Below are 17,938 nucleotides of genomic sequence, written 5' to 3'. Positions count from 1 at the left end.
GCGACGTCAGTGGCGCAACTGGTAGGGAGAGCCCACATGATAGCATATCGGGTGGCGTAATCAGTTGCGACAGCTACCCATTTGTTCCCAGAGGATGATGTGGGAAAGGGGCCGAGGAGGTCTAATCCAACACGAGAGAATGGTTCCACAGGGACGGTGATCGGCTGGAGATGACCGGCAGGTAGCACCTGAGATGTTTTCCAATGCTGGCAGGGATCACAGGCAGCAACATAGCGTCGAACGGAGCGAGCGAGACCAGGCAAATAGAAGCGGCGGCAGATGCGGTCGTACGTGCGGGTTACCCCAAGATGTCTTGCAGTGGGTGCGTCATGCATCTCAAAAAGCACAGTCTGTCGTAGATGTTTTGGCACGACAAGAAGAAGATCAGATCCGTCAGGGAGGAAGTTCCTTCGGTACAGAATGCCACCCTGAAGGACATATCGGTGAACGGAAAGGCATTGCCGATGACGCCTTCAACTTGCTCGTTTTCAACAACGTGGCAACGGTGAATGCAGTTATAAAAGAGTGCCGCCGCCTGGAACTCGCTAAAAGCCGCTGCATCGACCAGCAGTTTGCCCATTTGCCCAACACCCCAACGACTTCTTCCTGTGCCAACGCTCCTTGTCCCACCAACACTAGCGATGTTACCCGGATCGTCCGGCGTGAGATCGAGGCCACCTATCCGGCTGCCTTCGACTCCAGCCTCTCCAACGCACCTGCAGTCACGGTTTCCCTAATCCAGGCACTTGTCCGCCAGGATTTCGCAAACATGGGTCTTCACACCATCTGCTCGGCCCAACGCCCTGATAACCACCCGGCTTCATCCCGCACCTCCACCAGATATGTTACGTAGGAAGACGCAGACGAAAAGCTATATACAAGTATATTTACAAGAAAAGACGCCGCACTTGGCCAAGAGGCAACAGCTTGCGCTAGCCTCTAATCGTCGTTGTCGTCTTCTCACTGCTCGCCTCTTCGTCATTGTAAACACTGACCCGTAGCGATATGATATTTTTATATACCTATATATATATATATACATACATACACACACAGGCAGTATGTTGTGAGCACACACTTGCTAATAGAAGAGTGCATGATATTGAAATGTTTCATTATATTTCAGTTCATCCGACGTTACATGTGAACATGGACAGAATGCATGAATGAGCATGCAATGAGTGCTTGCACACTTAAAATGAAAGTTTGCCTACGAACAACACTGGGATTAAAATGCGTATGCAAAAAGGAACATATAGTTTAGAGTCGGACATGCTAACTGCCGCACTGTCGCACAACATTCTTGCTTGGTGTGTCGAGCTCCCCTTACAGACTTTGAGAGTTGGTGTTAGTGCATTTATTTTTGGAAGCATACGAGGACAGTATTACAATAAAGTGTATACTTGGGCGAGTTGTTTGATGTTTATTGTGTATGATGGCAGCACAAAGAAAGTGGCGACACACAGGACGGGAAACTAAACTAGCAATTGAAAGTTTAATACACTGAAGCAAAGAAGAAATACAAAAGGCCATCTTCCATGCTCACGCCACTAAATAATGTATATGGACGAAATCTTTTGAATAGACTAATTTTGCAGTTAAACAAAGTAAGAGAAAGAACTGAAATGCACAAATCCTGTTTTATTTTTTTGTATTTGTGTGAAGAGCCTCTCATTTTGCACGCCTCATGATCCCTGTGCCCGATTATGAGTTGCGGTCCTTCGAGGAGAGGCTCGCATTCACATGAACGACAATGTGTCAAAAGATGTGATGAAGGCATGCTCTTTAGATTGTTCTAGTGCTGGCTTAACCTCTCATTAAGGCAATCATCAGTCTGCCCAATGCACATTTTTCCCTGGGACAGTGAAATGTGCACCATGCCACAATGACAGTGGAACAAAACGGTTCCAGTGGTTGATAGTGCACTGGCCTTTTCCTGCTGACCTGCCTTTCTTGTCTCTTCTTTTTTTTCAGTGGCTGGCGCAGGCCTATCTGACTTTTCCCAAAGCAGAAAAAACAACATGCAAATTGAATTTCTTTGGAGTCTTTTTAAACCTATGTGAAAAACCATGTACGGTGATCAGTGATGCAAACATGATATTGGGCCCGCATTGCGGTCTACGCTTTTCGTGCTACCAGTGAGCTCTGGGTGATTGCTGGGGGTGCTATATGCAGTCACAATGCATCACAGAGGTCCTCACTTTCGTTGCTATATAGCACAATGCATCAGCTCGGTGTCCCCAGTGCCCATCAGCAGGGAAGAAAGTGCCGACTGCCCATGCAGGCCGATTATTGTGTTTGAATCGTAGAGCATTGCACATAGAAAATTCCAACTATTTTAATTGGCTTTTTAATCTTGCTTTTGTATTTCTCCTTTGCTTCACTGCATTAATACTTTGAGTTAATTTGGAGCTTTGTCCCATGTGGCTCTTTTCTTCTATGTTGCCATCTTTTTTGTGCTGCCATCATAATATGGACAATGTTGTGCGCATCGCAAGGAAGTTGTTCTGCAAAAGATGACAGTGTCAGTTGTGAGAGCCTGCTGCGGCTTCAGTAAATGAGTTAAGTGCTAGGGAAATTGCTGAAGCCTAATGTAATTTTCTTCCTCTGTCTTTCTTTCCTTCTTTTTTGGAAGAGAGAGAGAGAGATTTGTAGAGGCATCTTGCTCAACACGCTCAAAGTAGCGCTATATTTTTGTAGCCATTTAGAATTGGTGGCTATAAAAGATTATATAACTCATGATTTGTTTTGCATCTGAAGAATTTAGTCTTTATGCCGTGATTACAGAGTTGGCAGCTATCTAAAAAGCAAAAGAAGGAAAAACGTTGTGTCAGTACCCTTTTGAATCTACCAGTTCAAATGAGTGCAGCTGGATTCATACCAGAGGGCACATTATGTCGATCGAATGTGAAATTGCATGGCAACATGCACAAACCACTGACACCTGTCAGCTCAGTGTAGTGGATGCAGGGTATATTGCTGTGGTTGTTTAACTGAAAGCATACAATTCATTTACCAGGGGATGATGTGAACCACCAGAAAGCCATAAAAGGTTACAAAGACGCTATGCATAACCTGGAGAAGCGACAGAAGAGGACTGCATAAACCAAGAGTGCAGATTCTTTGGCTAGTCAATAAACAAGCACCATGAGTGCAAACACTGCTATTCGCAAGCAGTGTTTCTGTGCACCTTTGTGTGTACAGTTGGCCACCAAATTTTGCAGGACCTGGGAATTGCAAAACAGCTTAATTCCCATGCAGCTGGGCCACACAGCATTACGTTCTATATTTCATTATGTAGCAGCCCTTGCGACTTACACAGGGAGCTTTTAGATTGGAAGTGTCATGCCTTAACAGAGCAGAAATTCACATTTGCCCTGGAGCCTGTCTTCTGTAAACTTTTGTAGCTGGCTGGACCTTTATTCAGAAGAGGTTGTCCTTCCATTGACGGTGTTGTCGACTTGGTCTCCACTGTTGAACAGGAAAGAAGTCGCTGTTGGTTTGTTGGAGCTGTTTTTCTGGACATTAAGAATGCATGCGTCAGTGTACTCCATTATGCAATCTTTGATGCACTGGAAGATTTAGATGTCGGTAGCCAGCTATATGCACGGATTGTTAGCTACCGGAGTGACCGCACGGTGTATATGTCGACAAGTGGTGGTGACGCCGGACAGTACAATATCCATTGAGGTGTTCCACAAGGGGGAGTTCTCAGTCCAACTCTTTTCAATGTTGCATTGATTGGCCTTGCATCTGAACCTGCTAACATGGTGAAGATTAGCACATATACGGACGACATGTGCATATGGGCATCTGGAGCCACCCATCCCCAAATGTATGCTAGGCTTCAATGTGCAGTGACAATCACAGCTAAGTATCTGCTGCGTCAAGGCCTCCAGCTCTCAACAGAAAAATGTTCCGCGATTGCATTCACGCGAGAAAGAATGACCAGGTATTGTCAGGATTGGGGGCTCAATCCCTTCGTCCGTGGTCCTTTGCCAAGATTGGAGTACGGCATGAATTCGAAGGTAGCTGGCCCATGCCGTCGCCCAACTTATTTACGCTGAGATCGTTGATGAAGTGAAGAACTGCTTCTCATCGAGAACGAGGAAAAAGGGGTTTATTTACATAAAATTAACTCAGTCTAACATGACTGTTTGAGAAAAATAGTATTAGTCCAACAGGACTGCATGAGAGAAGTGAACCAGTCTAACATGACTGCTCAAGAGAAGTGCGTCCAACAATCGCACAACCACAGTTTTTATACACTCGATCCGCTGGTCCTACGACGCGGCGGCTGTTCGTTTACACACCACCAACTCGCAGCTGCTCTGAAGACCAGTTTACAGACACAAAGGCACACACATTCCGAAGCCCAAGCGACGGTGTTGAAGGTGGTGCCGTTCCGGAAAATCGACGTTGTCGATCGCGCGTCGCTCATTGTTCCGAGCCACTCCAAACCTTGAGAAGCACAAAAATAAGTCTTCCCGCGGTAGCTTCTCCAGGCGTGTCAAATCAGCCCCGCGTTGAGGAACTCTGGAATCATTGTCCACACTCCGAATTCGTCCCGTCACCATGTCGAAGCGGGCTGGAGGAAGGCGGCGGATTCCAGTGCAGAGGCCGCTTCTTTGTTCGCCTTGCAGCTGCAGCGGCGGGGAGCGGGAGGTGCGCGTCTTGCACCCCTTGTCGTAATCGGGTGGCAAGGTGACAATCTTGTCGTGCAACTCGCCGTTCTTTACAGCGCCTCCATGGCCCCAAAAGTCTCGACTGTCTAGCGCTGACAACCGCTAGGCAGGAAGAGAACGGCTGCTGGTCAGGGGGGGATTGATGTCTTGGCTCGCAGCGACAACTTGTGCCTTGATGTCACCGCCCCAAAACATCCAACAAGGACAGGCAACTGCAAAATGAACCCCACAACACGGCTCTGCGCCGAGATGACGTGCATTGGCTCTCACTTTAGACTCGCTAGGCTTCAAAAAAAAACAACAACAACATAAGTGCAGAAACAAAAAAAATGCTGCATTTCACTATGCCAATTTCTGAAGCAAATTCCTGCTGACAAATTCAGCAATCATGGAAGGAATCCTGCTAAATGAGAGGGGATCTTCTTCGCTTAATAAAATTAACACTAGTAACCCTAAAATTTAGGCGGGACCCTCAAACGCAGAATTCAAATTAGCCTGCTCAAACCATCCGCATTGCTATGCAACTTTCCCTTCTTATATCTAACGGAGAAGTTGTACTCTTGGAGAGTGAGGCTCCATCGGAGCAAGCGGCCGTTTTTGTGTGACATTTGATTGAGCCACGTCAGAGGACAGTGGTCGGTCTCGAAGATGAACTTCGCTCCGTACAAATAACACGACAACTTCTGGGCGGCCCAAACCAAACAAGCGCATTCCTTCTCTGAAGCGCTGTAGGCCTCCTCTCTTACATTTAGTTTACGGCTGGCGTAGAGGATAGGATGCTCCTCGTTATCGTCGCCGACTTGACTAAGTACCACGCCCATACCTCTATCGCTTGCGTCGCATTGAACTATGAATTCCTTTGTGTAGTCTGGCGCGCGAAGCACAGGGCGAGAAACCAATAGCGTTTTCAAACTTTGAAAAGCGTTCTCTTTGTCCTTATCCCAGTGTACGTTACTCGGTGCTCCCTTTCGGAGGGCGTCTGTTAATGGACTTGCCAATTGTGAGTAATTCGGAATGTACCGTTGATAGTACCCCACAAGTCCCAAAAATGAACGAACGTCCGTTTTCGTGCGCGGCTGAGAAAAATCTCCAATCGTAGCTATTTTCAGCTCAGCCGGCCGTCTCATGTCCTGACCGACAACATGGCCCAGATAAGTAACCTGCGAACATCCAAACCTACACTTTTCCGCTTTCATCGTTAAGTCAACTTTAAACGTACGAAGCCTCGCATTCTTGTCGTAATAGAATTTGGCGTTCCTTTGAGCTATTGCCATGTTCTTTCCGACTAGTTCTTGGGTTGCGCTTAGCCGCTCCAGTAAATTTAGCACGTATTCAACCACGGTTGGACTCTCCCCTCTTTCCTCCCACATCTCTCTTAACATTCTCAGTGGAGACCGGAGTGTCCTCCCATACACTAGTTCTGCTGGTGAGAACCCTGTCGCTTCATGTGGAACCGTTCGCAAAGCAAACAAAGTTGCCGGCAGACAGTTCTCCCAGTCCTCCTTGTGCTCGTAACAGAGCGCACGCAAAACTCGCTTAAGGGGGGACGCGGGGATCAACTCGGGAAAAACGACCAAAAAACCACTTTTTAGAAAGTTGCAGATTTCGAATCTTAGACCCCTTTTCTATAATATTTTCAAGTATTTCCGCTGAAAACGACTGCTAAGTACCATAAATAAATATATACGTAAGGCAATACAGCGAAAATTTCGTGAAAATCGGTGGAAAAGTCGCGGTTTTCGAGCGTCCCTAGCTCCGGAACGGCAGTACGCGGCGCGGCCATGCTGGTACCGTTGAAAAGCGCGCCTCTTCGCCTTTTGACTCCTCTCTTTCATTTCCTGAGAGAGAGAAGGGCAAGCATAAAAAAGCAAAAAGTCTGAAGGTCGCGGAGTTGCTTGTCGCGGCCGCCGATTGGCTTGCTTCGTCACGTGCGTTCTACGAGGCGCCCCATTGGCCGAATCTGGAAGGGAGCTGCTGCGGCGTCTGCTTCTCCCGTTTCTTCGCGCGCTGGCCGCTGCCTCTTTGTATACGCGTTGGATACTCGGGGCACGCCGCCGCTTCATCGCTTTATTCGGATTTGAGTTTTTATTTCATTTTCTGGCTTCGACCATGACTGGGCGGACGTGGACGACGAAATTCGCTACCAAGCACCGCTTCGGCAGCCGCAAGCGCAAGCCAGCGAACAGCCGAACGATAAGTAGGCCTAGCGGTGATGCGTCCGCGCACGAGCTTGCAACAGAGACTGTCGACGCATTGCCGCGCAGTTCGCGGGCTGTTACAGCCTTGTGTTCCAGTGGTGGCAATACCGAACTGATAACGACCTTTCCCGATGCTTTCGTGCCTTCGACGTCCTGTGAATGCTCCGCGACGTACCCCGATTGTGCCGCCGCCGTCACCGAGATGGACGACGAAAGTGCGGCCCAAGCGCGTGCGTCTGCCGGCCGTGAAGACGAACCGTGCATCAGCAACGGCCGCACCATACAGTCACATCTTGAGCCACAATTCATCTTGTCGGAGGAGTTGAATATGACCGCTGCCACTGTTCGCGCGTCACTTGGTTCTGTGCCGGCAACCGAACGGAAGATGGGGTTGACGGCTGGAGGAGCATGCTCGGTGGCGACGGACTCGAGCGAGTTTTTACTTGTGCAAGTTGCCGCTGTGAATGCGCTTCTCAGCAAAACACTGTGCCATCAGTGCTTCGAGCCGGGGATAGCGGTAGTGCCGGAAACCAGGCTTGGCCTTGCCGTGAAGATGGTTTTACGTTGCTCAGCTTGCGGTGCTTCGGAAACACAGTGGTCGTCACCAAGAGAAGAAGGAAGCCGGGCCTTTGAGGTGAACCTGAGGTCCATGCAAGCAATCAAGAGCATAGGGAAAGGTGCCACTGCCCTTACAGACTTTTGGTCTGTGATGAACGTTTCGTACAGGGGGCTTCATCAAAAGACATTTCAGGGGCACCTGAAAGCTAAATTCAGGTCTGCTGCAAGCAAAACTGCAACAAACGTGTGCGCTGATGCTGTAACAGCTGTCAAGAGAGTCTACAACGAAATGGACCCAACATTCCATAAGAACATCACAGTCATTTATGATGGCACGTGGATGACCCGGGGTCATAGTAGCCACATTGGTGTAGGGGCTGTGATTGAATTTTACAGTGGCTTGGTGCTGGACTTTGTAGTCCTCTCGAACTACTGCCATGGGTGCATGTTGGGGCCAAAGCCAGGTGACAGTGACTATGATGTGTGGAGGCAGGCGCATCAATGCCAGAAGAACACGGACGTGAAATCCGGCAGGATGGAGGTGGAGGCGGCACTTGAGCTCTTTCGTCGCTCCTTGACAAAGAATGATCTGCGTTACACCAATATTGTGTGCGATGGGGACAGCCGGACATACTTGGCGCTTTGTGAGGACCAAACCTACGGGTTTATCCAGTTCTCTAAAGAGGACTGTGTAAATCACGTTGAAAAAAGGATGGGGACAAGCTTGCGCACTTTGGTCACTAAGAGCAGTAGAGACCAACCACTTGGTGGCCGAGGGGGCCTGACACAAGACCTCATAAAGAGGCTGACAAGCTATTACGGAATGGCCTTGAGAGGGAGCGAGGATGTGAAGGACATGGAGAGAGCAGTCATGGCAACGTTTCATCACGTCACTTCTACAGATGAAGAACCGCACCACGAGCTCTGTCCTGCGGGCCCGACAAGTTGGTGTAGGCATCGAGCAGCAGAAGCAAAAGAGGAACCGCAGCCTGCTCACAAGTACAGGTTGAAACCGCATGTAGCTGAGGCCATGTTGCCAGTTTTCCAGCGTCTCTCTGAGCCTCAGTTGCTGGAACGTTGCAAAGGAAAAAAAACTCAAAATGCAGCAGAAAGCCTGCACTCCGTGATTTGGTCAATCATGCCAAAGGATAAAAATGCTTCCCTGATTGCTGTAGAGACGGCCGTAAGTGAGGCAGTGTGTCGCTTCAACAGTGGCACCCTTCGAGCTTATACGGAGTTTTGCACCTCGCTTGGCGTGAAACCTGCTGGACATGGACTCCGTCGAGCGGCCGAAAAAGATGCCTTGCGCAGGAAGAGGGCACAGAAAGCCCATGAAGGAAAGCATACAAGATTCAAGAAGCCGAGAGATGAACCTGACACCTGCAACTACAAGGCCGGTGGTTTTTAGTCGAATAAACATGGCCTAAAACTTCAAACACCTTTTTCTCAAAACTTTTTTCTACCACCAAGGTCAACTTGCAAAGCCAATATCTCAGCCACTATTATGAATATTTTTACACCGTTTGTTTTGTTACGCTCATTGTGCATCACTGCACACAATGACATGTCTTGTTTTCAAAATAGTTGCTTCAATAATTTGTTATCTTTTGTTTTCACAGTCGAGATTTTCATGCAGCTGGAGTAGCTGCCAAAGAATAAGAATATAAAAACATTCTGTTAGGTTAAAAAAATTACAGGAATGTCATTGTGTGGAGAATACATGTAGGAGTGCTATCAATGTTTGCTTGAACTCCTAGCATCAATATACAGGTGTGCAGGCATTTTGCAAAAATTAACAGCTTTTGTAAACAGAAATTTTTGTAAACAAAAAAGTACTTGAGATATTGCAGCCATATTTTCACAGTTTTGTTTATGTGATAGTAGTAACACCTGTGCAAAATTTCATCAGAATCGGCTTATAAATAAAAAAGTTAGTTTTCATCCCCACATCCCCCCTTAAGCACCGAATGCCACCTCTCTACACTGTTTGACTGAGGGTGATAGACAGAACTGTGTATTAACTTTACCCCGCACTTTTGCAAGAATGTGGAAGTCAGTGCGCTCGTGAATACTGACCCTTGATCTGCCTGAATTTCGGCTGGAAACCCAACTCGTGCAAACACTGTCAAAAGCGCGTCTACTACTTCAGTGGAGCTGAGCTCTTTCAAAGGGATTGCTTCTGGAAACTTGGTGGCCGGACACAGCATGGTAAACAAGTACCTGTAGCCTGATTTTGTTTTTGGAAGAGGCCCTACCGTGTCTATTACAAGTCGTCTGAAAGGCTCTGTTATTAAGGGCACTACCTTCAGTGGAGCTTTCCAAGTCTCTCCTGGTTTACCAGAACGCTGGCAGGCGTCGCATGATCTTACAAAGTTTTCTACATCTTTGAAACAGCCAGGCCAGTAGTATTCCATAAGCAATCTTTCCTTTGATTTGTTTATGCCTAGGTGGCCGGACCACCCATTTCCATGACAAAGACTCAAAAGGTCCTCCCTATACTTAGTAGGTATGACTAACTGATCTAAAATCTTACCCTTTCGATCTCTGTAATGCCGATACAACAATCCTCCTCTCTCATGTATCGTTACGTTGCGCCTAGCAATGCCTTCTTTAGCTGTGTCACGTAATTTAGCTAAGCTCTCATCATTCTTTTGCTCAGCTGCCAGTGACTCTCTATCCACGCGTAAGAGTTGATCAAAGTTCTTTGAGGCCGGTGATAACAACGACCCTGTCTCGCTTGGGAGCGCGTCTGCATGCTCTTCCTGCAGGCTAGAACTCTGACACTCTAGTGCTACGCTCTCATTGAGCTGGTCAACTGGCAGGCTCTCCTCAACTGTTCTTTTGTCCCTCGGGCCTAGCTCGGATTCGGGTATTGAAGCTATCCCCTTTTCTGCTTCAGCTGGAGGAGCTTGAGCATTTTCAGCCGAAAGCGCCGCGATCTTACGAGCTTGGCCTCGGGTCAATGCCTGTACTATGCCCTCTCCCAGTTTGAGCCCTCTGTCACGCAGTAACTGATTCGAACGATTCGAAAAGATGTAGGGATACTGCAGTGACAAAAATTTGGAAACTGCAGCCTCAGTCTCTAGCTCCCCGAATGGTCCACTGATTTTGACTTTGGCCATGGGCAGACACACGCTGCGTTCTTCTACAACCTGTTTTATCCACGCTACTTCTCCGGTGAAGACACCTACCATCACGTAAGACGGATGGACAATGTCCAGCGTGGCGGCACTGTCTCTTAGCACTCGGCATGGTTTTCCATTAACTTGCAGGTCGTGGAGATATGGACTTAAAAGTTCCATATTCTCATCTTTTTCCTCCACGTAGGAAAAAACTACGCTAGACTTCTCGCAGTTTACAGCTATATGTCCCAGTTTGTGGCATTTGTAACAGCGAATTGGTCTAAAAGATCCAAACTTTCTTTTCTGTTCTTGTGCGGTTTCTCCGTTAAGTTTCTCCTCGCTCTTTTCTGCGTGCTTTTCCGCCATGTCTACAGGCTCGGATCGTCTAGTTTGCGCACCCTTTTTGAACGGAAATGGTTTCCGCGGTCCATTTCGACCGTCCCAGTTTCCCTCCTCGGCGTTCAATTTTCTACGGGTTGCGTACTCTTCGGCTAATTCAGCCGCCCTTTCCACAGTGTTTACATTACCTCTGTCTTGCACCCACAGTTTCACAGCTTGGGGGATGGTTTTGTAAAACTGCTCTAGACACATGCATTCAATGATCATGTCTCTGCTGTCGTACGCTTCCGCGCTTTTAAGCCACTCGACTAGGTTGGCCTTTAAGCTATACGCAAACTCCGGATAGCCCTCGCTATCTTTCTTGCCTGTGCTCCTAAACCTTTGCCGAAAAGCTTCGGCTGAAAGGCGGTATTTCTTCAGGAGACTAGCCTTAACTTTCGCATAATCATATGCATCCTGCACACTCAATCTGGCGATTACTTCCGCCGCCTCACACGGCAACATAGACAGCAACCGCTGTGGCCATGTACTCGGACCGAAGTTCATCTTTTCGCAAGTCCTTTCAAAATTGCTTAGGAACAAGCCTATGTCGGTCCCGACCTCATATGGCTTTAATAGCCTGTCCATGCGGTACGATTCTGCCTCACTTGATCGACCCAGAGCTCCTTCACTTCCTTGAGACAACTCCAAACGTCTGTTTTCAAGTTCAAGTTGCATTTTTGTTATCTCGCGATCTTTATCGCGTTCCTCTCTCTCTCTATCCCGTTCCTCTCTCTCTCGTTTTTCTCTGTCCCGTTCTTCTCTTTCTTTTTCCCGTTTCTCTCTCTTTTTGAGAAGTTCCAATCCCATTTCAATATCTTGCTCACTGGCCTGATTGGAAATTAGCTCCAATAATTCCGATTTGAGCATTTCCTTGCGTACATCTAGGCCCAGTTCCTCACCAACAATCAACAACTCGTCTCTCAGCAGTGTCCTTAACTCCATGACTGCTGCTTTACTGCCTTGATTCTGCTCTCTAAATCTAGCTAGGAAAACACAACCTAGCTAACACACAACAATCTAGCTTCCCTACTGTTCTAAACAGAACAACCACAAAATGAAGCCTAGAGAGTCAAAGCAAAAACCAAGCACTCACCGCAGATACAGCACCATGTCGCAAAGTCCATCCTACCGCTGTCAGCCAGTTGTCAGGATTGGGGGCTCAATCCCTTCGTCCGTGGTCCTTTGCCAAGATTGGAGTACGGCATGAATTCGAAGGTAGCTGGCCCATGCCGTCGCCCAACTTATTTACGCTGAGATCGTTGATGAAGTGAAGAACTGCTTCTCATCGAGAACGAGGAAAAAGGGGTTTATTTACATAAAATTAACTCAGTCTAACATGACTGTTTGAGAAAAATAGTATTAGTCCAACAGGACTGCATGAGAGAAGTGAACCAGTCTAACATGACTGCTCAAGAGAAGTGCGTCCAACAATCGCACAACCACAGTTTTTATACACTCGATCCGCTGGTCCTACGACGCGGCGGCTGTTCGTTTACACACCACCAACTCGCAGCTGCTCTGAAGACCAGTTTACAGACACAAAGGCACACACATTCCGAAGCCCAAGCGACGGTGTTGAAGGTGGTGCCGTTCCGGAAAATCGACGTTGTCGATCGCGCGTCGCTCATTGTTCCGAGCCACTCCAAACCTTGAGAAGCACAAAAATAAGTCTTCCCGCGGTAGCTTCTCCAGGCGTGTCAAATCAGCCCCGCGTTGAGGAACTCTGGAATCATTGTCCACACTCCGAATTCGTCCCGTCACCATGTCGAAGCGGGCTGGAGGAAGGCGGCGGATTCCAGTGCAGAGGCCGCTTCTTTGTTCGCCTTGCAGCTGCAGCGGCGGGGAGCGGGAGGTGCGCGTCTTGCACCCCTTGTCGTAATCGGGTGGCAAGGTGACAATCTTGTCGTGCAACCCGCCGTTCTTTACAGTATCCGATAATCCTTAACGGAGTGATGATACCTATGGTTACACATCACAGATTCCTTGGCTTAGTCATAGATCGGGGATTATCTTGGTCAAGACACGTCGCCACACTGAAGTCAAAGCTGAAGGGTTTTGTTCACATCCTTCGCGTCATTGCAGGAACAAGATGGGGCCCCTTGGAGTCGTCATTACTCCAATTGTACCAAGGACTATTCGTAGGGTATATACGGTACAGCATGCCGGCGCTCTCAAGCATGGGACTTAGCTGTGTGCGTGTACTGGAGACCTTTCAAGCTCAAGCATCACGCACATGTTTGGGCTTCCCACGATGCATGTCAACCAATGGAACAATAGTGGAAGCTCGTGCTTGTCCTATTGGTGTATGCCTGCTCTGCGAGCCTCTTCGAATGTACCTTCGCGTGTTGACCCGACACAGGCACCATCCTCTCTCATCGCTCCCTGCCACCCACCCTGATTCCAGCTTTTCAAGGACTCTATCACTTTATCAAAGAGTTCTACTGTTGAGATTTTCTCCTGCCTGTATTCCAAGAATAGCCCTGTGGGTTCTGCCTAAACCTTTCGTTACATTGCTGATCCCTGGAATTACAAAAAAGTCATCCGTTGCATCTATTGGCCTCAAGCAACTTACCCTGTTTCACATTTATGCAGAGTACGGAGATACTGTACATGTGTATACTGATGGCTCTGTCACACCACATGCCTCCACTGCAGCCTTCGTCATCCCACATATGATCATCGCTCGGTGGTTTAAACTAGACCATAGCTCAACATCAACTGCCGCAGAACTTGTTGCTACCCGGGAGGCACTTCGATGGGAGGCACTTCGAGGCACTTCGGGAGGCACTTCGACGAGTGCCCGGGAGGCACTCGTCACGCATGGACGAGGTTCTGTGATTCCAAGCCAGCTCTTTAAACGATTGACTGTGTCCTCGGATGGGACCCGTATTATTCCATGGCTGTAGAAATTACAGAGCATCTCGACCACGCAAATAGAGATGGCCACACTGTCACCTTTCAGTGGATACCTTTACACTGTGGCATGATAGGGAATGAACAGGCAGACGTTGAAGTGAAAACTGCTTTAAATAATGCTTCTGAAGTATGCATTCCGTTCTCACAAACAGACACAAATGCCCTACTTCGTCGCGTAATACGCAACTCTACGTTGGAACACTGGACCCAACCAGATCGACAACACAAGCGAGTACACAAATGGGACCAAGAAATGAAATTTCATGTGCCTCACAAGCTCAAAAGAAGCCAAACTAGCATGGTGCACCGTATTCGCTCTGGTGTCGCATTCACCAACCGTTATAGACATCTGATAGGCGGCAGTGATACTAGCTCAAACTGTGAATACTGTGAGGTACCAGAAACACTTGATCATATATTTTGCGTGTGTCCCGCATACGCACAAAAACGACAGCAACTGGTCTCTTCTATTGCAAAGATCAATAGGAGGTCGCTATCAGAGGAGTTTCGTTTAGTTCCTTGGCCTAATGCAAACAGCGCAGCCCTGACAACAAGTGCCACTATAGCCTTTCTCCAAGCCACTCGGCTGGACGCATGGCTTTAGAGATGCTACAACTCTGTGAACTTGTATATATGCATCTCTTCCTCATACCATCATCATCATTCATCAACCCTATTCCTCCCCGTCCCTTTTCCCCAGTGTAGAGTAGCAGGCCAGAGCAAGTTTATTGCTCAGGTCGACCTCTCTGCCTTTCTATAAATAAATATATATATCTCTCTGTGGACCTCTATTGTTTGCATATTTTAGCACTTACATGCACAGTATGCTCTAGCCGAGGGTGAATTGCAGAGAAACACTGGGCAAGGCGGAAGGCAAGCCTCAGTTGAGGGTGGCTGCATGAATTTTGGCAGCACGGTGTGATTTGAGACTAATACACCAGGTTGTTGGTGCATGTGTCAGTAGCTTGTGATACTGCACAGTTACTGTGTCCATTTTCCATAACACAACCTTTGACAGAAAGACATGCCGCTTTTCGCACATTTAGAAAGGTTTGATTTTAGCGATGATATAATTATCTTTTGCACACTGGTCAAGTCGGGCTTTGTTATCGTTGTCACTGAGTGGACAACTGAAGCGATATCAAAATAAAAATGACATAGAAAAGAAAAGAAGAAAACCTGACAGACATATGCCAAGTTGCAAAATTGCGATCAAAGAGTAGCGTAGCAGAGTTTTGGAGACGGCGTCCATTATGTTCGTTCTTATAGCCTCTGAGTGTTTTCTCAAGGAAGAAACATTTTCGGTTTCTCTAGAACTTCTTCCCAGTACTTTTGCATGCTCCTCATTGCCTTTGTATTTTATGCGGAGCCACAGCTGTTACGTCAGTGCCAGCAGCACATAAAGGGGCGCCAAAGAAAAAATAATTTGAACTATAATAATAAATTATACCTTCATAAGATACCAAAATAGCCACTCTTACCATTAAAAGCAGCTTGGTGAGCCAGAAAAGATGCACGAGCAAGATTTTTGGTCACGCACAGTTTCCATACCAGCTTGCCATAATGTTGTGAAATCTGATGATGTCTGCTCAGGCATTGTTAATTTTTTATTGGCGAATGAGAAATACATTGTATTCTAAAGATGTAAAAGACTGAACTTTGAGAGTTTTGCAGAATTTTACTGCACCATGAAGGTGCAAATACGAGAAAATTCTTAGAAACACTTGACATCACACTGGCGTACTGATGCTGAGGTTTCGGCACAACATGCAGAAACTTGAAGTTTGGCATTCCCTTCCTCTTCTAGTAATAAAACTCTTATCATGAAGTTAGCAAAAGTAAAGTTTCAAGAAACTATTTTACCAGTGTAAACTGATTCACTGTTTCACTTTACTGTCCCTTGAACTAATGACCACTTACGATTAAGACTTTCAAATTAATAGTTCTGAACCTAGAAAGAGGCCTTCAAAAGTTTATCATAAGCATGGTTGGCTAGTATCAAAGACACATGCATGTTATATACGAGAAGAAAGGGGGTTAACCGAGGGGTCCGATTTTTATTAGTCATATCGTAAGAAGCCAACAAATACTGACACCAAGGACAACATATGGGAAATTATTTGTGCTTAATAAATGAAAATAAAGAAACGATAAATTAATGGAAATGAAAGTGGATGAAAAAACAACTTGCCGCAGGAGGGGAACAATCCCACAACCTTTGCAAAAGTTGTGGGATCGTTCCCCACCTGCAGTTTCCAAAAACTGAACACGACCAGGAATATGAACAATGCATAAACATATTGCCTGTGTGTGTATATATCCACATAAAAAGTGCCCACTTTGCAACTTTAATGACTGGCTCCGTTTCCTGAGGTAATGAGATGTTGTGCAGCGTGCACATACCAAAAGCCAGGAATGGGGTAAAGCTAAAGCAATCGTCATAATTCATCAAAGGAGTGCATGGCTCAAGTTCGAGAATGACGTGTTATGGTACTATCTTATGAGCGTTATTGTCGATTTGGGGCGCCTCATTTGCCTCAAGACACTTTGTTGAGGGTGCCTTCCACACTGAATTCGAAATGAAGATACAAATGCACTTATAGTATGCCACAGTGATGCAGTGCCTCTGCATGAGAATGTAAAAGAAGCTCTACAGTAAAGCTCAAACTCTGTTTGAGTGATTTTGCATGTTACATGACTACACAAACAGTAATGAAGAACAAGTTAGGCAATTATGTGACCGGTACACTCAATCTAGTTGCTCGATCGCTTGGTTCTCGAATTTTAGAATCTGTCACTCTTTGCCCTGAAGTGCCTCGAGCGACTAGCCGATGGTACACCCGTTGCCTGAGTACGCTGCCTGGCTTTTCACTTCTTTGGTCGGCAGAGCTCGGGGTGTTTTGCATGGGGATTGCTGGTGACACTTGTGCAACTTGAGACAACATAGAACAAACACTGCTACTGTTTGCATGGGTTGAATGCATGGTTGAAATGTTAGAAAAACGTTTTCAATTTGGTACCGTGGGAAGCACCAACATAACAAGACTGTGTGCTTAGATGTGCAAAGGTGCGACATTTTGCCTGCTATGTACGGCCGCTCGATCCCTATTATTGTGCTGGCAAAGCAATGAGCACAAAAGGTGCTGTGGCACAATTGTCTGCAGTAGTTGATACAGTCACAGGCAAGTTGGTGAGAAAAGTGCAAGCTCACCATCAGCAGAGATGTTTACTAACAAAAAGTGCCGAAGTACACGACCAGGCCCCCTTATTGAGTTGCCTGCAGTTGTCGCTCATATGTTTCATCAACAAATGAGAGACTGGAGCGACAAAGATCCCAGTCATATTACTCAACTTTTTGCTTGAACAGGGTTCATTTGTAAGGAAAGTGGCATTTCCCAAGTGTGGGTGATCGGCAAGATATCCCCAGCACTTGCAAACACATTTACTTGAAATTTCCACCGAAGAGCTGAACTTGGCCAATAAGAGCTCGCATGATCTTTTAGGTACCAAATATATTGCTATTTCTTCGTCTGACAAGGACAGGCTCAATAAAAGATGCGCATTTTGCAACACCCTCAGTAGTAGCACATACAGCTCCACCTCCAACTTTACGCTTAATCATAAATGAAATATTGAATATATGTGCATTTTAAACACTTCTATGCCATATTTTTATTCAGGCCCATTTACTCTTGCCTAAAAACGAAACGTCTATGGCATTACATACTGTTTATAAACATTGCTGTTATATATTTAGGGTTTAATCTGAAGCTTGATGGAGAGCGATTACAAAACTACATAGACAAACTCGAGAAATGCAGTTGCCTCCTATCTAAACATGTATAAAATTAGACACTGACCCACTTTTGGATAGGCCCACAAATCTTTAACTGTCTGCTGTCAGTTGTAAAGGTGGCATGGAAAGATAGCTGATTGTGCAACATACCTGTGCTGATTTTACATGCAAGTACTGCGAGCCCCATAGACTGCTGTTGAATGGCAATGCAATAGTTTCAGTTAGAGTATTGATAAAAAATCTTGCATCTGAACGGAGGAAATTCAAAATGTATGAGGCTTG

General features: G+C 46.6%; 2 protein-coding genes across 5 annotated transcripts in view; both read left to right on the top strand.

Moving 5' to 3' along the window:
- The window catches only part of Eip74EF (Ecdysone-induced protein E74), a 280,976-nt gene that overhangs the window by 104,422 nt on the left and 158,616 nt on the right, over positions 1-17,938 (top strand). The window lies entirely within an intron of this gene.
- Positions 6,234-8,877, top strand: LOC139057349 (uncharacterized). Its single transcript, XM_070535361.1, has one exon. It carries the CDS (start codon positions 6,795-6,797, stop codon positions 8,847-8,849), a length of 2,055 nt encoding a protein of 684 aa, XP_070391462.1. The 5' UTR covers positions 6,234-6,794; the 3' UTR covers positions 8,850-8,877.

Source organism: Dermacentor albipictus, chromosome 3 (genome assembly GCF_038994185.2).
Source record: "Dermacentor albipictus isolate Rhodes 1998 colony chromosome 3, USDA_Dalb.pri_finalv2, whole genome shotgun sequence".
Lineage (NCBI taxonomy): Eukaryota > Metazoa > Arthropoda > Arachnida > Ixodida > Ixodidae > Dermacentor > Dermacentor albipictus.
This window is presented reverse-complemented; position numbering and strand designations above follow the sequence as displayed.